This window comes from Sceloporus occidentalis, unplaced genomic scaffold (assembly GCF_023333645.1).
Source record: "Sceloporus occidentalis isolate IW3139 unplaced genomic scaffold, rSceOcc1.0.p SCAF_3, whole genome shotgun sequence".
Taxonomy (NCBI): Eukaryota; Metazoa; Chordata; class Lepidosauria; order Squamata; family Phrynosomatidae; genus Sceloporus; species Sceloporus occidentalis.
Genome location: NW_028316983.1, coordinates 54,626,164 through 54,652,633, shown reverse-complemented (window position 1 = coordinate 54,652,633; position 26,470 = coordinate 54,626,164). Strand labels below are relative to the sequence as shown.

The following is a 26,470-nucleotide window of genomic DNA, read 5'->3' as shown; positions in this document are numbered from 1 at the left end:
AGCCAAAGCTAATAAATGAATTTCAACACGGAGAAATGCAAGGTACTGCACTTACGGCGGAAAAATGAAATGCACAGATATAGGATGGGGGACACTTGGCTGAACGAGACTTATATGTATGAAAGGGATCTAGGAGTCCAAGTAGACCACAAAGTGAACATGAGTCAACAGTGCGATGCGGCAGCTAAAAGGGCCAATGCAATTTTAGGCTGCATCAGTAGAAGTATAGTGTCTAGAGTAATAGTGCCACTCTATTCTGCTCTGGTCAGGCCTCGCCTGGAATATTGTGTCCAGTTCTGGGCACCACAATTTTAAAAGGATCTGTAGAAACTGGAGCATGTCCAAATAAGGACGACCGAAATCGTGAAGAGTCTGGAAAACATGCCCTATGAGGAATGACTTAGGGAGCTGGGGATGTTTAGCCTGGAGAAGGTTAAGAGGTGATATGATAGCCCTGTTTAAATACTTGAAGGAATGTCACATTGAGGAGGGAGCAAGCTTGTTTTTTGCTGCTCCAGAGACTAGAACCCAGAGCAATGGATGCAAGCTCCATGAAAAGAGATACCAGCTCAACATTAGGAGGAACTTCCTGACAGTAAGGGCTGTTTGACAGTGGAACAAACTCCCTCAGAGTGTAGTGGATTCTCCTTCCTTAGAGGTCTTTAAACAGAGGCTGGATGGCCATCTGTCGGGGATGCTTTGATCAAGAGTTCCTGCATGGCAGGGGTTGGACTGGAGGGCCCTTGCAGTCTTTTCCAACTCTATGATTCTATGGATCCTAGAAGAGATCAAACCTGAACTTGCCCTGGAAGCAAGGATGACAAAATTAAGGATGTCGTGCTTTGGCCACATCATGAGAAGACATGACTCATTAGAAAAGTCAATAATGCTAGACAAGGTAGAGGAACGCAGAAAGAGGGAAAGACCACAAGCCAGATGGGTAGACTCAATCAGGGAGGCCACAGGACTGAGCCTGCAGGACCCAAGCAAAGCAGTTGAGGATAGGGAGGAATGGAGATGTCTGATTCACCAGGGTTGGGGGCCGACTCAAGGGCAGTTAACAACAACAAATAATAATGTTAAATATTAGAAACTAAGTTCTGTATGGAAATAATTTGTTCTGTTCATTTAATCTTTAAAACCTAAATATTTCTTGTTTGTCTTTTGCCAGTGCTCCCTACCCTACATTCAGCAAGTCATCAGATTAGTAGTATCATGATGTTCATACAATACAGTGGTCTTTAAACTACACCTCTGTCATGTAGGTAAGTGGTTGTTTAACAAAATTGTTTACCTTTCACAGATGTCATATGGCTATAGATAAATTAAAAGTGTACATATGTGATAATGTAAATGACACACTGGACAGCAACTAGAGTGTAAAACAATGGCTGTTACTAAGTGTTACATGATCTGATGATGTATGATCTGATGATGCATGTAACTAAATATTGATATTCTCTTTTAAAAAGATAGCTACAGAGGAGATGAATGTAGAATGAAAATAGTAATGGGTTTCTAATCTTTTCTGTTCAGTGATCTCCACTCTAAAGCCGCCCTGAATCTGGCAACACACTCTGCAACAGTGGGAAGTGCAGAAGGTGTACTAAAAGAAACACACACACACGTCCAGCCTCAGCAGTTTACTCCAAAAGGGATGCTGCTGAGGGAGGAAGGGTGTGTGTGTGTGTGTGTGTGTGATTGCTCACACACACATTCCCTGCCACAGCAGTGAACTTTGAAAGATCTGCTGCAGAGAGAGGAGGTGGTTGTTACTTCTCTTACAGTGGGCTTTCCCTGGATGGACTCTTCACCTACTGCCTGCACACTCACCCTTGATTGTCTACAGCTGGCCCACTTGCCTCCTCCTCCTCTCCACCCTCCATGAGGAGACAAGAACACCAGCTGTAGACAACTTGAGGATGGGAGGTTGGTGAAGGGACAAAAAACAAAACTAAAGGGTTCTGCCAAAGAAAATCTACATGTATAGAAATTAACTAAATAAATTAAATAAATTATATCCCACTTCCAATTACCAAAAGACACTACTGTGAAGAAATAAGGGATTAAATAAACCCTGGAGTAGAGAAGCCAGTAAAATTTCTAAAAGCGTATAAATATCCCACTGAAAAATGCGCAAAAAATATTCAAACTCAAATCCAGAGTAATTGAACCCTGGAGCAGGAAAACCAGTAAAATTTCTAAAAGGGTAACAATACCCCACTAAGAGTTTTGCAAATGCAAAAAATAAATCATAAAATGATATAAAACACTAAAGGCCAGACGCGTTTCAACCTCAGTCTTCCTCAGTGGCCTATAACCATTTAAAATATATTGTATCTGCTCATCAACTCACACAATGTGTCTCTACTCAGTTCAAAAGCAACAATCATTACCATGAATTGAGTAGATTTTCAGTCTGCCTTTTCAGAGGAGGTAAACTGAAACATTGTCTTTTATTCTCCAGAGTTGTTCCAAATTTTGACTTACAGATGTAGAAGTCAGGCTGATGCTGCATGTTGCCTTTGGCAAGGCTGCAGTTTCTTGGGTTATTCTAATATGCCTTCCCACTGGCTATTTGTAAGGTAAACTTGCTAGTCATTACTTCTGTCATGGATAGAGAACGCAACTAAGAAAGAGTAGCTGCTTTCCTATAATTTATTATCTATCCATTCATACCACCTGCCTTTCCTTCCTACTGTAACAAAGGATTCTATTTGCTAATTTGGAAAATGTGCTACATCAACTATTGTAGCACTTAGTAGCTGCACTGCCTTACCATGCCAAACACAAACCTAGAGATTTCCAAGGATGTCTTCTGTACAGGTGCATAATGCATATGTGTGAATGCCCAGATGACCACCCAAATGACCAAAGGTCTAAGTGAGCAAATAGTTGCCAAAACCTCTGGCAGTCAATACAGTTTGGTTTTTATTAATTAAACTGTTACATGGATTGTAATCAGTTTTGAGATGGTGGAAATTTAAATTCATATTGCCTTTTTTTCTCCCAGGGATAGTTGCTGCTTCAAGATGACTAATCAGATGTTAAGAATACTAGAATATCAAAGATACTTAAGATTTACATGAATATCAACTTGTAACACACTGTAAGACTATATTTGATTGAGCTGCTACATGGTCAAACCATACCTGAAATAAATGGTACAAGAAATACAGGATGCCCTTCAACATGGTAGCTCCATTCTGACTCTTCTGCCTTCTGACAAAACTTGATTTCTGTCTGTGTTCCAATGTGTGTGGCCCTGACTGTATTTCACATAATTGCATATAGGAAATGTAAAGTGGAGGGGTAGGAAAATGTGGTCCATAACACATTCTTTGGAAGGCATAAAGGAGCAGTCCATTTATTATTGGGTTATTGTTTACATGCCAGATGACAATGAAGGGGAAAAACACCTAGCGATACCAACTAGAGCAGTGACAACGCCCCAAACAACCCACCTACCTCTACCTGCAAAATGCTCTCTAAATCAAAGAAAACTGATAAAATCCCTGGAGGTGAAAACTGGGGATCTGCTTCCAGATACTCCTACGACTGATGGAACTCAGTAGGTCTGGCTTGCTGCAAGGGTTAGAATTGATTGCTGCTGCAATTCCCCATCATACAGCAGAAACATGTCTACAAAGAGGGTAGGTTATACTAGGTTAGTTTTCTGGGACTTATGTCCCTTGCATGACTGGTGTCTGGGATGATTATAGGCCACATCTGAAGGGAGAGAGATTTGAGAAAGTTTTACTAGAAATTGCAGGAGTGGGCAGACAGAGATAAGATTTCCCATTTTTCATCTAGATTTTACTTCTGTAGGAAGTGAAATAACTTACATTGAATCACTTATGAGATATTTCTAAGCCTATGTGCCTAAATACTAAATACTGCTGTTAATAAATGGCACAATGATAGTACTAGCCATGATGGTTTTGCTGAGCTTATTCTTTCAACTCCTAGAAGGTTCTAGATTTCACTCTGGGGAAAAGCTTATACTTTAAAACTGAATTGTTTCTTCTTTACACCCTTGTTTGGTATTGAGAATTGTTTAAAATTACATTGCATAAAATTCTGAAGATTATATGAAGCCAACACTTTATGATTAAATGTGTAAATTGCTTTTATAGGAAATATCATGCACATACATCACTAGAGTTCCTGGATTTTAACCCTGTATTTATCAACCTATAAATTTTCAGGGGCTACACATTAACTTTTCCAGTCTCATAATGCAACACAAACATTTATTCTTAAATTCAGCATTCTAAACACTCCATCCCACTAGTTCTGTTAATTTCTTTTAATATATAGTATGCTTCTTCAGCTTGAAATGGCTTGATTTAGGAACAAGAGATCCACATTCTTCAACAGTAAATTTTGGGATTATTATTATTATTATTATTATTATTATTATCATCTGCATGTATTTCTTTTTCAAGCAATTTAAAACTTGATCTCAAAAATAAAATAATGAAATATTTTTAACAAGCTGGTAGAAGAGATGAATGAAGGAGTAGACAGCAAATCTGCTACTGTTAGATGATCACACAATAGCATCATGATCACAGGAAACTCTTTAATTCCATTTTTAAATTTCTGAACGTTCAGAAGACATGGCCCACACATTTCTAAGTTATTATTTGAGAGGATGAAAGCTCAAAGGTTAAAATAAAAGCACAAATTTTCTGTTTATGGGAAAGAAGAGGGATGGTTAGGAAACCCTGAATGATGAATTGAGCTCTCCCAATAGGCAACCTCCCTTTCATTCCTAAACTGATCGCATCTGTTATACAGAAGAATAACTATGTTGTTGAAGAGGGATATGATCAAAGTTTCTGGTTCTAACAAGATCTGTTTAACTGCTGTAATTTGCAACTTGAGTTGCATTATTTGTGTATCAGTCTCATCACTCCTTCAATACTGATGAGAATAGTTGACTGAAGTGGTAAGTCATTGTGGAGGATGAACACAGAAAAAAATCAAGGAAATAGGAGGGAATCATGTCCAAGTCATGGTTTGGCTGTCAAGAACTGTGTACTACCATACTCTTCTCCCTGTTCTGCTCAAGTATTCTTATTAGCTCCTCCACTTTCTGTTTCACAGTAACCTAGTTGCCCAAGTTAGATATTTCAGCGCATTTTGCAGCTGTGAACTGAGAAATAGAGGAGGGTATTTATGTATGTAATAGAATAGAAGTTGATGGGTGTCAGTACTGAGTTTTAGGCAGTTGCTGAATATGAATCCAAGATAAAAGCTATAGTAATGAGCTGGGAGTTGAAGACAGTAAATACTGTTGTTTTCTCACAACTGCTGTAAAGTGGGGTGGGAATCATGCAACCTTCCAGATGGACAGTATCTTCTAGTTACTCACTGTTGGCTATGCTGGCTAAGTCTGATGGGACTCACAATTTTGGGGTCCTTATTACGGTAATTATTTTTTAATGTCACACTATATATGTGCACACAAGAAGGTGATGCAAACCAAAGTAAAACAACAACCCACCAACATTATCCCAAACTCTATGAGAGATCATGTCTATGTTCTGATGATTGATGCCTGTACTAATCTGTTTTTTATTTAGCTTGCAGTCTTCTCTGTTTGCACTATCCAACGAGTTTTTTAAATGCTGGTTATTGCATGCCTCTGTGGCTCTCTGCCTCTGTAGTATGAATCCAATATGCTATTGGTCCAAGTTAAGTGTTGCTCATATAATTGCCTTTTTTTCTTCTGTAGCAGAAGTTACATATCAATAAGACACTATATATTTTGTAATAAAATGCATGCAAAGTCTAAGCTTTGGTTTTTGTTTTAATGCTAACTCTCTTGATGTAAGTCCCCAGGGTGCACCTTGATTCTAGGTTTAAGACAGATATGTCAGGTCAGCCACATGCATATTCATGTGTGTGCTCATACTTGTATGTGTAAATGAGATAACAATGGAAATATATAAGCAGTATTTATAAAGACCCAAATGTGGACATAACAAAAATTATAATCCCATAAAATCAAATTAATACAAATCAAAGTACTAGAACAAACTAAGAATACTCTTTCTAGTATGTTTACATTCACTTCTGCAGTGGATTCAGAACAACTCGGTCTTCTTGTGAATAAACAAATAAATATGGAGATATAAATAAGAAAATAGCAGTGAGCTGCCTGTATGATTACATATGCAGAAGGATGGATAATTGGTGTTTGCATACGGTCAGCCTTCCCTGCCTTTTCAGCAAGGCAGACTTTCACATAACAAGTTTTAAATATTGCTGCTTTTGAAGCTCCACTCTGCTGTCAGTTATGGGGAAGTTTTAACTCCTCCAGTGGGAATCAGGTGTAGATGTAAATTTCTATTCATGAAGAATTATTTCCACTTCAGAACAAAGAGTTGTCGAATTGGAGTCATGGAATCAGTCAGAAGCAGTTTTGGGTGGAATTGGAGTCAGTAGAAATGCAACAAGTCCGGTTTCAAAATAAAAATTGATAATACAACAATATATATCATTTTGTGCTTACATTTTATACTTAAATAAATGTTATGTTCTATCAGTCTAGGTAGCCTGGTAATTCATGTGATGGTGATGAAATACTTTGTGCTACCATTTTACTACAGTTAATTTGCTATTAGTAATACATTTATATCTGCCAGCTATGAAGGTGTCAGAGTTGGACTAGAAAAACAGAGTTTGAGTTGAAGGTTTAACACACTGACTCTACAGACTTACCAAAACCTTTGCTTTCTCAACGCCCTAAAATTGAGTAAGAGCTAGAGAAGGGGCTAGCTAAGTAGAGAGAAAGTGTACAATTAATCAGGGTCAGCCGTGGTTAGTACTTGGCCGGGAGATCACCAATGAGTACTAGCTGATGTGTACTATATTTCAGAAGGAATGGACAATACCACCCTGAGTGTTCCTTGCATAAGAAAACCCTAAGCAATTCATAAAGTCATCCTAGACAACCTAGGCAGCTATGAAAGATCTAGAAAAGTTTCTAAATAGTAAAGCTATATGTCTAAGCACCAAAGTTAGAATTGTCCAATCCATTCTATTGCTCATCACTATGTATGGATGTGAAAACTGGACAAGTGAAGAAAGTGGGTAAGAAGAAAACTCATTTGAGACGTGGTCCTGGAGAAGAGTGCTGAGGATACCATGGACAGCTAAAAAGACAAACAAATGGGTCCTTGAACAGATCAAGCCTGAAATCTCCTTGGAAGCCAAGATGATCAATTTGAGGCTGTTGCACTTTGGACACTTAGGCCCATTCCGCATGGGCATAATAGTATGGACTGGGTTCGACGCCCCTAACCCTAGTAAGGATCGAGCCCATACAAAATGGCGGCGCCCATTTCACATGGGGGCCGCCATGACTACGTCACCACTGCGCCGCCTCCAAACGAGGCGGCGCGGTTGTGATGTCGTCGCGCCACTTGAGGGCACCTAGAGTGCCCTTTCCGCGGCACGAGGAGCTCCGAAACGGAGCTCCTTCTGCAGTTTGCGTCACTGGCGCAGCCTTTAGACGGCTGCACCAGGGATGCAAGGGAGAAAGGGGCCGAGCGGTCCCTTTCTCCTCCTCCCCGCCACCATCGGGTGTTCTTGGGGCATGAAGCCCCAAGGACACCCATTTCCAGGCTGCGGGGAAACGGCCTTTTGCTGCTTCCCTGCGGCCTGGAAAGCGGCGGATGGGGGCCTCAGAGGCTGCCATTCTGGCAGCTGAGGCCCCGATCCAGCGGGGAAAGGGCCAGTTACAGGCCGCCCAAAGGGGCGGTCTGTAACACACCATAATGACACAGACCACTAGAAAAGACAATAATGTTAGAAAGGTAGAGGGTAGTAGAGGAAGACCACATTCCAGACAGATAGATTCAGAAAGGTCACAGACATGAATCTGCAGGTGGATAGGTGGGTTTGGAGGTGTCTCATCCACAAGGTTTGCCCTGAGTTGGGGACGACTCCACCGCAGCTAACAATAACAAATTCAATTCATGGGGTTGCCCTAAATCGACAGGTGACTTCACACACAATCCACACACCCACCCCCCACCCCAATTATCAGTTAGGACTTGAAGGAACACACAAAATCAATAAAAAAATTTTCTTGGTTCACTGTTTGCAAGTTAGAATTGAATGTATATAATTTGGTGTGAGCGAGAAGACAAGGGTTGTGAATTCATGTATGTATGGCATGGGTATGTGTATATATCTATATATAAATATATAATTTATATATGACTCTCCATATATAATTACATATACACACACACATATATGATATAAACACATGTATTTAGTGTTAGCGAGAAGATGAGGGTTGTGAATATATACTATATATATATATTTATATATGTTATATATGACTTCTCATATATACACACACACACACACAAATACACACACATGTGATACAAACAATTTGGTGTGAGGATTGTTAATATATATATATATATATATATATGGTGTGGGTGTATATATGAATATATAATTTATATATGACTCCCCATACACACACATATATATGATGTAAACACACGTATATTTGGTGTGAACAAGAAGACAAGGGTTGTGAGTACAGTATATATATATGTATGGTGTGTATGTGTATGTACACACCAGACATATATATATATTCACATCACAACCCTTGTCTTACCCCAAATATATGTTTATGTTACATGTGTGTGTAGGTGTGTAGGGTTCGAATCCCATCTTGGCCATGGAAACCCAGTGGGTGATCTGAGGCAAGTCACACTCTCTCAGCCTCAGGGCAAAGACCAAGGCAAACCGCCTCTGCCACAAATCCTACCAAGGCGGGGGGGCACTATCATAGAGGCCCCCTGAGGGTCGCCATAAGTCTGAAACGACGTGAAGGCACACAACAAAAGCAGCACAATATATTCAGTAGAGAGTCTCTTCGGGTGAATTTTATCATAATAATAATAATAATCATCATCATCATCATCACTTGAAGAGAGTCTCACATTTTGTACTGAATTATTATTGTTGTTGTTGTTGTTGTGTGTTTTGTCGGTCTTAGCACAACCTCCTCCTCAGCCGCCCTGGCGGGGCTTCTCTCTCTGGAACGCGCGCGGCCGGTGAGCGTTCGAGGCAGCAACGTCCCTCCCTCCCTCCCTCCCTCCGCCTCCGTGTGTCCCTGGCGCGGGCCAGGACTAGGACTAGGACTAGGCTCCCTCCCTCCCTCCCTCCCTGGCTGCCGGGCAACGCTCCCTCCGCCGTTGCGCCGCCTCAGAGCCAGGCAGCCCAGGGCCATGCGAGGCCCCCTTCTCTGCGCTCGGCGGCTCTTGGCGACGATGGCGCTGGCGCTGGCCTTGCCCCGGGGGTCGCTGGGTGGGTACCAGGCGGGGACTCGGCCCCGGCCTTTGGGCAGCCCGCTGCGGCCTCCGCTCGGCGCCCTGAGAAGGGAAAGGCCTGCTCTCGGGCCTAGCCCTTGGGGCCAATTACTCTGGCGTTCCAGCGGAATTCAAAGATGGAGCCATGTGTTTAGTCTGTAGAATCAGTACAGAGAGAGATCTTGTAGCGCCTTTGAGGCTCTCTGCAAGAAAGAGGTTGGCAGCAGGAGCTCTGCTGGACTTGAGTCCACTTCCTCGGGTGCATCTGAGGAAGTAGGCTGCAGTCTACGAAAGCTCATGCTCCCAACTTCTTTCAGTTAGGTCCAAAACACACTGCAGAAGCAATCCATTTTGAGACTACTTTAACTGCCAGGGAATTCTAGGAACTGTAGTTTCTGTGCCACTAGAGCTCTCTGACAGAGAAAGCTAAATGCCTCACAAAACTATAGTTCCCAGAATTCCCTAGCATTGATCCGTGGCAATTGAAGTGGCTCAAACTGGATAGTTCTGCAGTGTGTTTTGGACCTTAGTCTCAAAGGTGCTACAAGATCTCTCCGGCCTTCCAGGTGTTTTTTTAAGGACTTCAGTTCCCAGAAGCCTCAGCCATCGTGGCCAATGGCTTGGGATTCTGGGAGTTGAAGTCCAAAACAAAAACCCACCAAATCCTGGAAGGCCAGAGTTTGAGAAACACTTGCTTTATAGGGGCTTCAGGTGGACTGGTTTTTTGTGAGCCCTTTCCTCTACTCACCGCAAAATGTAGGGCATTGGGGAACAATGGAGGACATAATAAAAGCACTAATATGGATGTAAATTCATGCTTCTTAGTCAGGCTCTGTTTTGTGCCTTCAAGTTGTTTCTGGTTTACAGTGACCCAAGGCAAATCTATCATGGAGTTTTGTTGGCAAAGTTTGTTCAGAGTGGGTTTGCCATCCTCTGAGGCTGAGAGAGTGTGACGTGTCCAAGGCCACCCAGCAGGTTTCTATGGCTGAGCGGGGACTGGAACCCTGGCCTCCAGAGTCCTAGTCCAGTGGTCGAACCATTCTGAGCTCACAAAAAAGCACACATACACAAACTGGCCGCTGCCAAGATGAAACATAGTAGGCCAGGAAAGCTAAGTAGCAGCGCTATTCATTCATTGTATTAGAGCAAACTATTTTGATAAAAAATGTTGGTGTTACTATTATAATAATTTTTTTAAAGAAATGAATTATGAGACCTTTTGAAGTCTGTATTCACCACTCATAACGAAGTAACTGAGGCAGAAGCAGTAGTTTCACTATGGCTGCATCTGCACTGCAGAAATAATCCAGTTTGACACTACTTGCAGTGGGTTAACTTAATACCATAGAATTTGGGGAACTATATTTGGCTAAAGTTGTGTCAAACCTGATTATTCCTGCCATGTGGAGGCAGCCTCAGTGAGCTTGCAGCCAAGAAAGGGGCCTAGGTTTCAACCTCATCACAGGCTTTATCTGTACTGTATAATTGCTATGAGTATTATTGAGTATAGAGCCAGTGTGGCATAGTGGTTTTGAGTGTTTGACTCGGACTCTAGAGATCAGGGTTCAACTCCCATCTTGGCCACGAAACCCCACTGGGTGTCCTTGGGCATGTTACACTCTCTCAGCCTCAGGGGATAGCAATGGCAACCTGCCCTTTGAAGAAACTTGCCAAGAAAACCCCATGATAGGGTCTCTCTAAGTTGGGAAGTGTCTGAAGTATTCACAACTTCAGTGATTTCTGCTGAAGCCCACTGAAGAAGGTCTTTTCCCATACAAGCCAAAATGCCTTGGGGTTATTTTATTTTTTTGAGGAATAAACAGACCATCTTAGAGACCTGGAGCTATGTCCTTACTGTCTTCTGTTTTTAAGGAGCTTTTCCATACACTTTATTTAGACATCAGCAAGCCATCATTTTGCATTTCAAAGCAATTATTTCCAAGATGCATGTTTTTAATGTCTCAGACTGCATCTGCACTGCAGAAATAATGCAATCTGGTGTCACCTTAACTGCCATGGTTCAGTGCTATAGGATCCTGGGAATTGTAGTTTTATGAGACATTTAGTCTTCACTGTCAGAGAGCCACGACAAACTACAGTTCCCAGAATTCCATAGCATTGAAAGGGTTTCACGCTGGATTATTTCTGCAGTGCAGATGCAGCCAAAGGTGAAATGCTCTATCAAGCTACCTTTCCATGCTGTGGAGGCAACAGTAGTTGTTTCTGAACAGATTTGCAAAAGGAAACATGTCACTTTCCATAGAAATAGCGGTGGTGGCCTGTTGCCCCAAATTTTCTTTAAAAGGGGGAATTTGTGATCCTTAATGGTTCAGAAGAGGAACTGTAGCAAAGGATTTTGTATAGGCATAGGAATATTTCTTGTATTCCTATGTTTACCTTGATGCTTCTCACATTCCATGTTCCTGAAATGTGCGTTGTGCAGCTTCAGACTTTCTTCTCACTTCTGAGCACACTGACATCTGAACAGCCTTTCAGCTTGAATCCAATTGCATCATTAGCTGCTGTGCTACTTGTAGTTGCCCTCTTCTGTTCCCCAGTTGCTTGTTGAGTGCCTTCTGACCTGGGAGTGTTATCATCTGGCACTAGCTCTTGTTTCATTTTGGATTGTCTCACCATAGGGTTTTCATGGTAAAAGACATTCAAAAGGAGCTTACCGTGCCTTCTTCTGCACAGTACTAACAAATGTTAGCTATAGTGCTACTGCTGTTGTCTCTGAGAGATCCTCCACTGGTGTCACACCCCAATACTGCTGCCGCCCAGAACTGTTTGGCACATTTGGTTTGGCTCCTCAGCAAAAGCTTGTCTGACATGAGAGACCCAATTAGTAGCACTGGTACTGTCAGTATAGCCTCTTGCCTCACAGAGGCACACAATCTCACCACCTCAGAGGTAGTTCTTTAGTGGGATTGCACTATTACTTTGCATTCTTCTCCTGTTTGAAGAATGTTACAACCCATATCTTTATCCCTGGCATTCCACTTTATGATTATCATCATCATCATCATCACCACCACCACCACCATCATTATTTTATTATCTGATTATTATTGTCTTCCCTGAGGAAAAATTCTGGGAAACTCAATAATTATGTCATTACTATTTTATATTTAGGTGGTCCAAAGAATTATACTGCACTGTTTTTGAATTTGTTTTCTAATGGCTTCCTATGTCCTGCAATTTTGCAAATGACGATAATGAAAAAGTCTATTTGATTCTTAACTTAAAACTAACATTTGCCTTGTGACTTTTGTATTGCATGTCAGTCATAGGTGTTTTGGAAAACAGTAAAAATATTGTTATTCTGCCACCTTTTAAAACATCAGTTCCCTTGATTTGCTTTTGATTCTGAATACTGTGATACAGTATGTCACTTGTGTCACTAATCTTCTGAATAATAACCTCTCCCTCCCCCTTTTGTATTTGCTCCTGTGTGTATGTGTGTAAGAGAGATGGTGGGGGAGAGCTCTTAGGTAAGGATAATGCAACAGTCTCTTGAAGATAAGTCTGGGTAACAGTAGCTTATGCTATGATATTTTTATTAGTCTTTTGGGTGTCATAAAAATCTGTTTGGTGTTGTGGTGCTTTTGCTTTTGCTGTAACAAACTCCTGTAGCATTTTTCATTATGCAGAGCAGGGGAAATTTATTGGATTATTATGGAATGTTGATTTCAACAATACTGGTCCCACTCATGGCATAGTATACAATGGCAGCCTAACTGCCAAAGTTGGGAAATATACAAGCAACGTGGAAGGTAAGAATCAGGTTGTCAGTCACACATTTATTTGTTTATATATTTTATGTTCATATTTTATACGTACGCCTGCTTTAAAGAACAGAAAATAGTATGTTTAGTCTTCCAGTTGATGTGAGATCAACTGTTTCTGTAGATAACATGTTGGTTTTTTTTTTTTTTTAAAAAAATAGATCTCTCAAGTTTTAATACTTCTCCTGGCATTGAAAGCAGATGGGATGAAGCCAAATGTAATCTCTTTAAAGTCTTTATGCTTCTGATGGCATTATTGTGGTCTCTTCTGATTGCTAAATTTTTGTATTTATTTTGTTTGCAGGGGACTGCCCTTTCCCACCAATATTAGATGATGCTGTCATAAAAGAGGAGTTTAATGCGTTAAGGTATTTTCGTGTTGGGCTTGTAGTAGAATACATTTGCCGTGACAAAAACAGTACAGTTCCTATCATTAATATTACATGTACTGCAGAGTCACAGTGGTCAGAACCTAAGATATTATGTAAAGGTAAACAACTCTTAATTTGCCTTTGATAAATCTAATTATTTAAAGCAATTTCTGTAATGTATTCTGTTTGTTTTGAAAATGATTCTCTGGAATGAGTTTCAAATATAGATATAACAATGCAATTGGTAGTTTCTCTATTAATAGTTAATAAGTATTAGTAAATAGAACTATCAGAAATATGGCATTACTATCTCTTATCAATTATCATCCAGTAGCTCTAGACCACTATTGGTCCAGTTAGGATAGAAGTTTTCTCATTGCCAAAACCAAACCAAACAAAAACCCAACATAAGGTGATTCTGCAAGTATGTCTTGCTAGGTTATTTGTCAGTATGGTGGGCATTATCATGAAAATACTTGTCTCAAGTACTTTTCAGACTCAAGTAATGGCAAAGAGCATCACAAAATATTCAATTTGAGAGGTGAGATTGTTCAGTCAGGGATTATTATAGAAGTCTGAGCAATGGTGAGTTGCCACAGTCAAGAGAAAAGACTAGTATCTTGCTTGGCAAATGTGGTTAAAGAGAAATGGAGGGGATTGGTTGTATCTGTTGATGATAGATTATTGAGAATATATCAATATATACTTATCCCTGAATGTTTTTCCATCCCATTTCTGTTTCCTAAACCTTTACATTTTCAAGTGTATACCTAAGAACTCTGGAAGCTTAAAAAACAGGACATTACTGCATGCGGCTTTTAAACTGCAAGATCACTGGGAAGGAAGTGGCTTCCCACAATGCCACTTCAACCAGTATCTTCCTGTCCCCATTGCTTCCCTTTTCATTCACGGGGGAAACCCATGAATGACTTGACAATCGTGCAGGTCCCCAGATATGAAATGTTGCTCCCAGAGCAGTTGTGTGATTGCAAGTCATGTGGCTTCACAGTGTCCCTCTTTCCCCCTGGCCCACCTCCCCCTCGCTATTCCAAAGCACTGTCTGTCTGTCTGTCTATCTATCTATCTATCTATCTATCTATCTATCTATCTATCTATCTATCTATCATCTTCAGTGAGGCAGTGGAACTCTGGAATTATGCAGAAAAGGAGAAAATAAAAACAAAAAAAATCCTAAAGGAATGCTGGATAGGGAAAGGTGAGGGTTAAGGAGTTAAGGAAGAGTGCATGATGGAGGCAGATGCCCCAGTCTCACAATTGAATGAGTGCAATGATGGATGGCTGCAAAGCAGTATATAGCCATTTTATTTTTTTCTTGCATGACTGCTCTGAGAATGGAGCTGATGTGAAAACATCCACAGAGTGAAATAAGTTCTTGGATGTAGGAATGAGCAGATATCTCCCATCTTTCGTTTCTACACAGCTTATCTTGCCTATCATGGTCGCTGTTAGCACTTTTTTGCTTCACCTATAAACACTTTAAAGAAGTAAATTGTGTGTTTCTCTCTCTGTGTGTAATACTAGTAGTATTATGGTTGTCCTATTTTACTTTCCTTGGAATAGAGAAAAAGTTGATAGGTTGTATGTCAGCAGTAGGCAAAATGAGAAAATGCAGCCCCCAAAACTCTTTTTGTGGCCCTCAACCATTCCAGATCAGCCTTTTCCTGGCCAAAACTAGAACGAACTGCCTGTCCTGAAAGTTTCTAGGAGCAACTGGTAACATTTTAAGTAGTTTACAGTTCCTCTCTCCCAGTACTGTTTATCATTAAAAATCCCACTGGGTGACTTTGGTCAAATCACACTCTCAGAGCTTCACAGGAAGGCAATGGCAAGAACAAATCTTGCCAAGAAATTCCTTAATAATTTTGCCATAAGTTGGAAATGACTTGACATACAACAACAGATACTTCTGCACTTGTTAATTCTAGTATTCCAATCCAAACGTATTGAGGAAGTTTCTTCCAGGGTCTGATGGGAGAAGCCATAGTCTTCAGGATTCTCAATACATTTGAAAAATAGGAATGCTATGTTTTATGTTCTGTTTTCATTCATTTCTTTCTTCCTTAGCAAGTTTGCATTTTATAGTGCAAGCATACTGATTAACAAGATTAGTACACTTTAGCCCTAATGGGTATAAAAACTGTTTAAGAGCCCAGTGTAGTATAACCATAACAGCTGTAACAAAATGTGAAATTGATTTTTATGTTGAAGGTATGGTAGGAAGACAAATACCTATGAACAAACTTTGTGAGAAGGAATAGTTTCCAATTAGCAAGGGAGGGTCAAGCAAAGCTACATTTTATCACCCTATCTGCTTAACATCTGTGCTTAACATATCATACTTAAAGCAGCATTAGACTTGGAGGAAGGAGGTGTGAAATTTGGGGAAGGAACATCAACAATTTAAGATAAGCAGGTGACACCATACTACTTGCAGAAAATTGCAAAGACTTGGAATGATTACTGAAGAAAGTTGTGGAAGAAAGTGCAAAGGCAGGTTTACAGTGGAACATTAAGAAAACAAGAGTAATTACCACAATTGATTTACATAACTTTAAAGCACATGATGAAGACATTGAAATAGTGAAAGATTTTCCATACATTGGCTCAGTCATTAATCAGAATGAAGACTGCAGTCAAGAAAGCAGAAGATGAGTAAGTTTTGGAAGGGCAGCTATGAAGGAACTAGACAGACTCCTAAAGTGTAAAGATATATCACTGAATACTAAAGTTAGGATTGTCCATACCATCATATTTCCCATTTCTATTTGTGAAAGCTGAACTGTGAAGAAAGCTGATAGGAAGAAAATCAACTCATTAAAAATATGGTGCCGGATACTGTGGACAGAAAAAAGATCAATAAATGGGTCCTAGAACAAATTAAGTCTGAACTCTCCCTAGAAGCCAAGATGACTAAACTGAGACTGTTGTACTTTGGATACATCATGAGAAGACTTGACTCACTAAAAAAGAATAATGCTTGGTAAGATAGAAGGCAGTAGGAAAAGAAGACTGCCTTGCCTATGGATGGACTCAAGGAAGTCAAAGCCCCGAGCCTACAAGATATGAGCAGGGCTATTGGTGACAAGGGTGACATGGAGGTCTCTCATTCGTAGGGCCCCATAAGTCAAAGTTGATGGCAGCTAACGACTACTTAAGTCCTGCTAATTTCAGTGATTTAAAACACAACTGAGCCCACCCAGTAATTATTTGGAATAATTACAATTTTCAATGTGAACAATTCAAATTGTTCTCGTCTTCCCACTCAGAATTGGTGCTTTGCTTCCCATGCTTGGGCTGTTTACACCAAGGATTCTATCAGTCATTTTCCCATTTACTGTATGCTACAGTAGTGTGATACATTTATTGTGAGTTGTACTAAGTAGTAGGAGTGTTTTTGGTGATATCACAACCTAATGAATCCTCATGTGTGAGAACATTGTTCCACTGATTATTCTTTTTTGTTTTGCTTTTGTACTTGCATGGCTTTGTGCATCTAACTCAAGATTGTATCATTTTAGAAAAAACTTGTGTATATCCAGGACACCTTCCAAATGGTTTAGTTCAAGTACGTCAGGAAAAGTACAAGATTGGCTCAAAAGTTGCATATTTTTGTATTCAAGGGTAAGGCTCTTACCTAAAGATGTTAAAAGAGTGCTTAAACACATTTCTAATCCACATGTAGTTTTATTCTGAACTGTTTTTACTGAACTTGAAAGCTCTGTATTCCAAACTAACTACTCAGTTCATGATACAGGTAGGAGAGGAGACTATCTGAAAACAGTGAACATTTGATAGTGAACCTTTCTCTTAATAGTACTACTTTACCAAAAACAAACTTCAGCATGGATAATAAAACAATTAATTGTGCTTCTTTTGTAAAGTTTTTTCAGTTTTTAGTTCCAGGTACTTTGGCAGCAAAATACTTGAGTGATTTGCCTGTTGTCATAAGGACACAGTCAAGAACTTTATAGGTTCCTTATATATTCCATTGTACATATACATATATCATTTTGTGCCATTTAATTGATTGCTAAATCCAAATTCTGGACCTCCCACATAATTCTGTTATTTTCCTGTTTGGAGCTCTTAAACAAAACTCATTGTGCACACTTCTGGCTGATTGGTAGTCTGCCACTATTACTTATTTTCTGAAAGCACAAATTGAAGTAAATCAAATGGGTAGGCAGGTGGTGGGAGAAGATAATCTACTTAGATTTTGTCAGAAATATGAATTCCAGATCTCCACTCCAAATCAAGATAAGATGTTTCTTAAAGGAATATAATGAGACAAGAAGGAAATGTAGAATAGGTATTTGAAAAATAAAATAAAAACAAAGTTTATGAACTCAGGTTAAACAGTCTGAAGTAAAATACAACATGGGGTGACATATGCTTCGGTTTGCCTTGGTCAAGAGAGGTAATGGTTATCTAGTATTGTTAATGAACAGAACATCTCTTTTGCTAAGGTGGATGGCTGGTATAGTGTATGAAGGAATCAGGAGTAGATACGTATGAAGGAAAATTCTTCTAATCTATTTGGCTTGGAGTTGGAGCAAGGAAGGTGTTAATTACAAGGAGAGGATTTTGGCCATCTTTGCTAGTTTTCATATTAGTGTTTTCTGTTGGATAGGATAGGGGACCCTGGGAAAGATTTTTTTTTTATTCAAATGAGATTATGAATGTCAGCTTCTTCGCCAAAGGTGCTTGTAGCTTTATAAGAATAGTCAATGAAGGGCAGCTAAATATAACAGGATGTATAGTTTACAAAATAAAGTAATAATTTATTGACTTAGGCTTTTCTGTTCACTAGTACATAATTCAGATTTCTAAACAATTTTGAGAGGTTTATAATTTAGTTTTGTATTTTCTGCATATAGGTTCATATTAGTTGGACACAATGTTAGTGAGTGTGTGTTTCTAGGAAGAGATGTTAAATGGAGTAATTCACTTCCCAGCTGTCAGCGTAAGTATGTTAAGTTCTGTACTGTTTTTCAGTAATTTTGGGGCACACATTATAGCTGTGCATAATTTATTTGGGAGTAGTGCTGATAGAAGATAATGGGAGATCTCTTTCAAAATGTAATTATGTACATTATACAAGTAAACACATTGAAAGTGTAAGGTTTATTGTTTTTACAGTTTTTCTGTACCAAATGCTACTGTGTCTGAGAAATTAATAGCTAAGTTATAGAGTGTTGTGGCAGTGCATTATGAGGAATTTGCACCATTATTTATTGATAAAATCACAGTGATCTGTTCTGACATGGATGCTGTAGTTGATACATAGCTAGTGGATCTAGCTTTGGCTCGTACTTCTCCACTTCAATCAGAGAATGTTGACAAGATCCTTGGAGAGGTGAAATCTACTAAATGTGTCCTGAACTCTTACATATCCTGATTCATAAAAGTTGCTGGGGGGAATTGATGGAATGGTTAATGCCACTTTGAGGCAAGACAGGGTTCCAATATTCCTAAAAGGGCAGCAGTAATACTGTTGTTGAGTGCGCTCCCAGCTGTAATGCATTGGATAATTTCTGGCCACTCTTGGATATTCTATTTATTTGGGAAGGTGGCAGTGGTGGTGTTTCAGTTCCAGAGATTCTTGATTGAAAGCCATTCCAGTTTGGCTTCAGAGCTGGCTATGGACTGAAGACAACTTTGCTTACCTTGTTGGATGATACGTATGTGCTAGAAACTGGTCATATGGAGGATGTCCTTGTTGGTTCTGCTGAATCTCCTGGCAGTTTTTTTTTTTAAAAAAACTAGAGCACATGATGGTTATTCTGGGCTGATTCTCTGGGCTGAGCAGTGTTGTGGTACTTCCTGAAGGCCTGAGTTAAGGTGTTGCTGAGAAATTTCTGTTCAGCTCTGTGGTCATTGGTCTGTCTGGCTACTGTCTTGTCCCCATGCTACGTGACAAAGGATGGATCGATACTGTAGAAATAATTCAGCTTGACACTCCTTTAACTGCCATGGTTCCATCCTACAGCATCCTAGGATTTGTAATTTTGTGGGGCACCAGGATTCTTTGGCAGAAAAGGTGTCTTTGATCCTTGTCTTTCTTGGCTTATTAAACAGGCCAGAGGGTGACTGGATGAGTGAGTGAAGAGGTTACTCAGTGCCCCCCTACAACAAGGCAGCATTCCAACTTGCCTAAAGGAGGCAGTTGTAAGGCTATTTAACATATACATGAAACCTTGGGGAGAGGTCAAAAGGAGTTTTGAGGTGAGGTGCCATCAATACGTGGACGATACTCGACTCTACTACTCCTGGTCATAAACCACTGTCTGTAATCAGTAATAGACTGGATGAGGGCAAACAAATTGAAACTTAATTCAGACAAGACAGAGACACTCCTGGTCAGTCAGAAGGCAGATCAGGGAATAGGGATATATTGTGTGTTAGATGGGGTTACATTGTCCTTGAAGATGCAAGTTCTCAGTTTGGGAGTACTCCTCGATTCAGCTTGGAACCTGGAGGTCCAGGTTTCTGCAGTGACCAGGAGTGCTTCTGCACATTTAAAGCTTGTGCACCAACTGTGCCCATTCCTTGAGATGTCTGATATGGCCACAGTAGTACATGCCTTGGTTACATCCGGTTTGGATTACTGTAACATGCTCTACTTTGGGCTGCCTTTGAACAGTGTTCGGAAACTTCAGCTGGTCCAAAGAGTTGCAGCCAGGCTGTTAATGGGCAGATATTGGGGGTGTTCTCACTGGCTTATACTCCAGGTTACAAATTGAATTCAAGGTATAGCGTTCCTATTTGAACCCGAATTAACTCTAGAACTGTTCTAGAGTAACCCGCAATCGTTCTTACTACGATTCGAATCTGAATTGTTTTTTTTTAAAAAAATCCGGGTTAGAGGCTTATAACACGGAGTAAAAAAATAGAAGGGTCGAGCCTACTATTTTTCCTTGATTCGGGATAGGAATAGGAGTATTTAAATAGGAACGACCAGCCTCTGAATCGAGTTAACTGGATGGGAGGAGCGGAGCATGATGGGCTGGCCTGGGGGTGTCACTTTTTGGTCTCTTTCTGTATCGCCAGCGCCATTTTCTTCCATTCGCATGGATTGCAACCTCCCCTCTGTGTGAGGAGAGCCCTTGAGCACCATTTGTAATGGAGGAGAGGCTGGATGCACAGCAATCTGGGGGGAAATAGAGCCTTTCCTTCTCTCTCCCAAACGGAATCTGGGGAGACATAGGAAACCCTGGATATGTGTGTGTGTGTGTGTGTGTATTCCACTTCAACCCACTGCCTTCTCCTCCTTGATCCAATTTTCCAACCCTGGGCTTTGGATGCAGAGTCTCTAGCCACTTAAACCCACTGCCTTCTCCTTGATCCGATTTTCCAAACACACACACACACACAAAGACAGAGAGAGAGAAAGGAGGAGGCTGGGTCCATAAGCCAGCCTGATTCCATGCCCTCCTTTCCCAAGGCATGTCCTCCATTGCTCCCCCCTGTCCAGGAGGACTTCCAAAATGCCCTCTCTCTCCCTTTGCACAGTCCAAAACCACACACTCATTCACGCCAGGCTGCAAAGAGGAGTAGAGAGGCTGGGCCAGGGAGGTGTGTGTGTATCCCTTTAAGACGTCTCTCCCAGGGACAGCAAGGCAGCTTGTGTGTGTGTGTTTGCACGCATGTATATATACGCATATGAATGTATATTTGTGTGTGTGTGTGTGTGTGTGTGTGTGTGTGTGTATATTAAGGTGAATTATAAAGTAACAACTTTTTTAATTTATGAAAAAAACCTCATCTGTAGTTCAAAACCCACTGTAGAAATACACTGGTGCCTCGGGATACGAAATGATCGGGTTACGAAATTTCCGGGTTACGAAAAACTTGGATTGGAAAAAACTGTTTCGGGTTACGAAATATTTTTCGGGTTACGAAATTCATTTCGGCGCGAAATTCAAATGTTGCAAAGTGCAGCTATAGGCTTTCCAGGGCTAACGGAAAGCTAAGGGGGCTGGGTTAGGGGTTAGCTTTGGCGCGAATTTTGAATTTCGTTAGCAGCAGTGATTGGCTTGAGAAATCAAGCTGATCATCTGGATTGGCTAACAAAATTGGGGGGGGTGGCCTGGCTTCAGAAACAAAAGCCAGCTTCCATTGATCTGCTCCTTTGTCTGGCCTTGTGGACTGTAGAGGAAGAGTTGCTTCTGCACTCTAACTCTTTATTCCAGTAGAGGTTTGGACTTTTTCTGGCTTTCTGCCTTTGGACTTGTTCTGGTTTATCTGCCGTTGGACTGTACTGTACACTTCGGATCAAGACCTGCCATCAGGAATTTCTCTACAGGTAGGTGGATGGATTTTTACCTTCTTCTTGTGGGGTGAGACAGTGTGACCATGCTTTTTCTGTGGGGTGGTGGTTTGGTTTGCTCATGGCTGTGATGTTTTCAAAGTGTGGTGTGTGAGTTTTGCAAGTTTGGCCATGATTTGATGTGGGCCAGAGAGTGTGACTTTGGGGTTGCATTTTCAGATTTTGGGTTCCTGGCCCTTGGGTTAGTGTTCTTGGGTGCTTTGGTCATGGCTGTGATGATTTCAAAGTGTGGTGTGTGAGTTTTGCAAGTTTGGCCATGATTTGATGTGGGCCAGAGAGTGTGACCTAGGGGTTGCATTTTCAGATTTTGGGTTCCTGGCCCTTGGGTTAGTGTTCTGGGGTGCTTTGGTCATGGCTGTGATGTTTTCAAAGTGTGGTGTGTGAGTTTTGCAAGTTTGGCCATGATTTGATGTGGGCCAGAGAGTGTGACCATGGGGTTGCATTTTCAGATTTTGGGTTCCTGGCCCTTGGGTTAGTGTTCTGGGGTGCTTTGGTCATGGCTGTGATGTTTTCAAAGTGTGGTGTGTGAGTTTTGCAAGTTTGGCCATGATTTGATGTGGGCCAGAGAGTGTGACCATGGGGTTGCATTTTCAGATTTTGGGTTCCTGGCCCTTGGGTTAGTGTTCTTGGGTGCTTTGGTCATGGCTGTGATCTTTTCAAAGTGTGGTGTGTGAGTTTTGCAAGTTTGGCCATGATTTGATGTGGGCCAGAGAGTGTGACCATGGGGTTGCATTTTCAGATTTTGGGTTCCTGGCCCTTGGGTTAGTGTTCTGGGGTGCTTTGGTCATGGCTGTGATGATTTCAAAGTGTGGGATGTGAGTTTTGCATGTTTGGCCATGATTTGATGTGGGCCAGAGAGTGTGACCTTGGGGTTGCATTTTCAGATTTTGGGTTCCTGGCCCTTGGGTTAGTGTTCTGGGGTGCTTTGGTCATGGCTGTTATGATTTCAAAGTGTGGGCATCGATTTTTGCAAGTTTGGCCATGATTTGATGTGGGCCAGAGAGTGTGACCTTGGGGTTGCATTTTCAGATTTTGGGTTACTGGCCCTTGGGTTAGTGTTCTGGGGTGCTTTGGTCATGGCTGTGATGATTTCAAAGTGTGGGCATCGATTTTTGCAAGTTTGGCCATGATTTGATGTGGGCCAGAGAGTGTGACCTTGGGGTTGCATTTTCAGATTTTGGGTTCCTGGCCCTTGGGTTAGTGTTCTGGGGTGGTTTGGTCATGGCTGTGATGATTTCAAAGTGTGGGATGTGAGTTTTGCATGTTTGGCCTTGATTTGATGTGGGCCAGAGAGTGTGACCATGGGGTTGCATTTTTAGATTTGGGGTTTCTGGCCTTTGAGTTTGGGTTCTGGGGTGGTTTGGTCATGGCTGTGATGATTTCAAAGTGTGGGATGTGAGTTTTGCATGTTTGGCCTTGATTTGATGTGGGCCAGAGAGTGTGACCATGGGGTTGCATTTTTAGATTTGGGGTTTCTGGCCTTTGAGTTTGGGTTCTGGGGTGGTTTGGTCATGGCTGTGATGATTTCAAAGTGTGGGATGTGAGTTTTGCATGTTTGGCCTTGATTTGATGTGGGCCAGAGAGTGTGACCATGGGGTTGCATTTTTAGATTTGGGGTTTCTGGCCTTTGAGTTTGGGTTCTGGGGTGGTTTGGTCATGGCTGTGATGATTTCAAAGTGTGGGATGTGAGTTTTGCATGTTTGGCCTTGATTTGATGTGGGCCAAAGAGTGTGACCATGGGGTTGCATTTTTAGATTTGGGGTTTCTGGCCTTTGAGTTTGGGTTCTGGGGTGGTTTGGTCATGGCTGTGATGATTTCAAAGTGTGGGATGTGAGTTTTGCAAGTTTGGGTCAGAGAGTGTGACCATGGGGGTGGGGGTGGTTTCCAATTGTGGCTTTTGCTCAGTGCCTGTGCCTTTTGTCCTTTTTAGGCTTGAGCTATGGCTCCCAAGAAAGCCACAGATAAAAGCGGCGGTGACAAAAAGAAGAGGGCTCCCTTGTCCTTGGAGGACAAGAAGGAAATCATCGCCAAGCATGAGAGGGGCGTGCGCTTGGTGGACATTGCCAAGGAGTATGGACGAAACCCTTCGACAATTGGCACTGTCCTCAAGCAGAAGGAGGCCATCAGAGCCGTTGTGGCTCCTGCAAAAGGCGTGACTACGATTGCCAAGCAGAGGACACCAAAGCACGAGGAGATGGAGCGCCTGCTGCTCCTCTGGATTAAAGAAATGGAGCGAGTCGGGGACACTGTGACCACCTCGGTCATCTGTGAGAAGGCCACCACCATTTTTGAAGACCTGGCCAGCAAGGAGGCAGGCGAAGGAACTTCTTCCCAGGAGGAGCCAGCCACCCCGGAATTCAAAGCATCACGTGGCTGGTTTGAAAGGTTCAAAAGGAGGACCGGGATCCACTCTGTCGTCCGTCACGGCGAGGCGTCCAGCGCAGATCACCAGGCCGCTGAAGCATTTGTCATCGAGTTCAAGGCCATGGTGGAGGAGGAAGGCTACGTCCCGCAGCAAGTGTTCAATTGCGACGAGACGGGCCTCTTCTGGAAGAAGATGCCTCGCCGCACCTACATCACCCAGGAGGAGAGGAGATTGCCAGGCCACAAGCCTATGAAGGACCGCTTCACACTTGCGTTGTGTGCGAATGCCAGCGGGGACTGTAAGATCAAGCCCCTGTTGGTGTACCACTCTGAAAATCCAAGGGCCTTCAAGGCACACAACATTCAGAAGGACAGGTTGCCAGTGATGTGGCGTTCCAATGGCCGCGCATGGGTCACACGCCTCCTTTTCGTGGAATGGATCAACAGTGTCTTCGCCCCGACTGTGAAGCGGTACCTGGAGGAAGAGGATTTGCTCTTGAAGTGCCTCCTCCTCTTGGACAATGCTCCTGCGCACCCGCATGGCCTGGAAAAGGACATCCTTGATGAGTTCTCCTTCATCAAGGTCCAGTTTCTGCCGCCCAACACGACCTCCCTCTTGCAACCCATGGACCAGCAGGTGATTGCCAACTTCAAGAAGATCTACACCACGCACCTGTTCAAGCGGTGTTTTGATGTAACGGAGAGCACACAGCTGACCCTGCGAGAGTTCTGGAAGCAGCATTTTGATATCGTCGTGTGCTTGAAGATGGTGGACTTGGCCTGGCAGGAGATCACCAGGCGCAACCTGATTGCTGCGTGGAGGAAGCTGTGGCCTGATGCTTCTTCCTTGGAAGGGTCACAGACCGAGGGTGCTGAGCCAGGTGAAGAAGAAGAGGTGACTGAGATCGTCTCCATCGCAAGGTCCCTGGGACTTGACGTGGACAACGAGGACGTGGAGGAACTCATCGAGGAGCACAGCGAGGACCTGACAACAGAGGACCTGAAGGCCTTGGCGGCCATGCAACACTCTGCCGTGGATGAGGACGTGCTCCATTTTGACAGGGGCCAGGAGGAGGAGGCTGTGGGGGCAGTTTTGCCAACGGCAAAAATTAAAGACATTTTGCGGCAATTCCACAATGTGTCTTCTTATGTTGAGAAGCATCATCCTGAGAAGGTGCTCACCAGCCATGCCATTGCCCATTTTGATAATGTCTGCCTTAGCCATTTTAGGAATCTGCTTAAGGCCCGGCAAAAGCAGACATCCTTGGACCAGTTCTTCACAAGAGAGGGAGAACCGTCATCCAAGAAGGGCAAAGGTGCTCAGGACCCTTAAAAAAAACACCAAATTTAAAAAAAAAGTTGTTAAAATGGTTAACTGTGTTAAAATGGTTAACTTTGTTAATTTGGTTGAATTGGTTAAATTGGTTGAATTGGTTAAATTGGTTAAATTGGTTGAATTGGTTGAATTGGTTAAATTGCTTAAATTGGTTAAATTTGGTTTTTTGGCTGCCCCCCTCCTCCTCCTCCTCCTCCTGCCTCACTCTGAGATGCCAGGACCAGCAAAGATAAGTCAAAACTTTTTTTTCTTTATCCTTTAGAAACTTTAGAATGGACCTGCATGTCATTCTTAAGCTCTTTAGTGCCTCAGGCAACTTTGTATTACATTGTATTGTAGGGTACTTAGCTTAATAGGCCTCTATTGTACCTTTGTTTTCACTTGCAGGTTCAGTCTGAGGTCATAGAACGCATTAGTTATTTTCAATGGAAAATGTGTTTCGGGTTACGAAATTTTCGGGTTGCGAAAGGAATAGCGGAACGAATTAATTTCGTAACCCGAGGTACCAGTGTAATACAGTTTGAGACCCCTTAACCTGCCCTGGCTCAGTACTAAGGAATTATGGGAACTGTTGTGTTTGTGAGACATTTATCTTCCTCTGCCAGAGAGTGCTGGTGCCATAATAAACTACCATTCCCAGGATTCCCTAGCACTGAGTTATGGCAGTTAATATGGGGAGACACAGAAGAGGACGAATAAGACTCCTTCTTGTCTGCGGAGACGCAACAGAAGAGCCTCGGATGCAGACGATTTTAATTGGCTGCCGCCCCTCCAAAAAAAATCACTCCCCAAATCTCCAAGCCAGAAGGATGACTGCTTTGCTGGAGGAACTTCCCCTCTTTCTTTCAAGGCAGCCAAGCAGAAGTGCTTTGGGGAGGCAGGCAGTTTTCTCTCTCCCTCAACCATCCTTC

General features: G+C 42.0%; 2 protein-coding genes across 5 annotated transcripts in view; both read left to right on the top strand.

Annotated features, from left to right (window-relative positions):
- The window catches only part of LOC149315937 (complement component receptor 1-like protein), a 44,411-nt gene extending 38,654 nt beyond the window's left edge, over positions 1-5,757 (top strand). Inside the window, exons 8-9 of the mRNA XM_089514456.1 lie at positions 1,172-1,265; positions 3,014-5,757. The gene's annotated coding sequence lies outside the window, so the exon portion shown is untranslated. The remainder of the gene's footprint in view (positions 1-1,171; positions 1,266-3,013) is intronic.
- A 3,490-nt stretch (positions 5,758-9,247) lies between these two features.
- LOC149315936 (C4b-binding protein alpha chain-like) overlaps positions 9,248-26,470 on the top strand; it is a 36,325-nt gene continuing 19,102 nt past the window's right edge. For 3 of the 4 annotated variants that reach the window (XM_089514453.1, XM_089514451.1, XM_089514452.1), the window contains exons 1-4: positions 9,248-9,351; positions 13,443-13,628; positions 17,049-17,151; positions 18,408-18,493. In XM_089514453.1, the coding sequence (XP_089370579.1) occupies positions 9,273-9,351; positions 13,443-13,628; positions 17,049-17,151; positions 18,408-18,493 (454 nt within the window). In that variant the 5' untranslated portion in view covers positions 9,248-9,272. The remainder of the gene's footprint in view (positions 9,352-13,442; positions 13,629-17,048; positions 17,152-18,407; positions 18,494-26,470) is intronic. The other variant, XM_089514454.1, reaches the window with a different exon arrangement.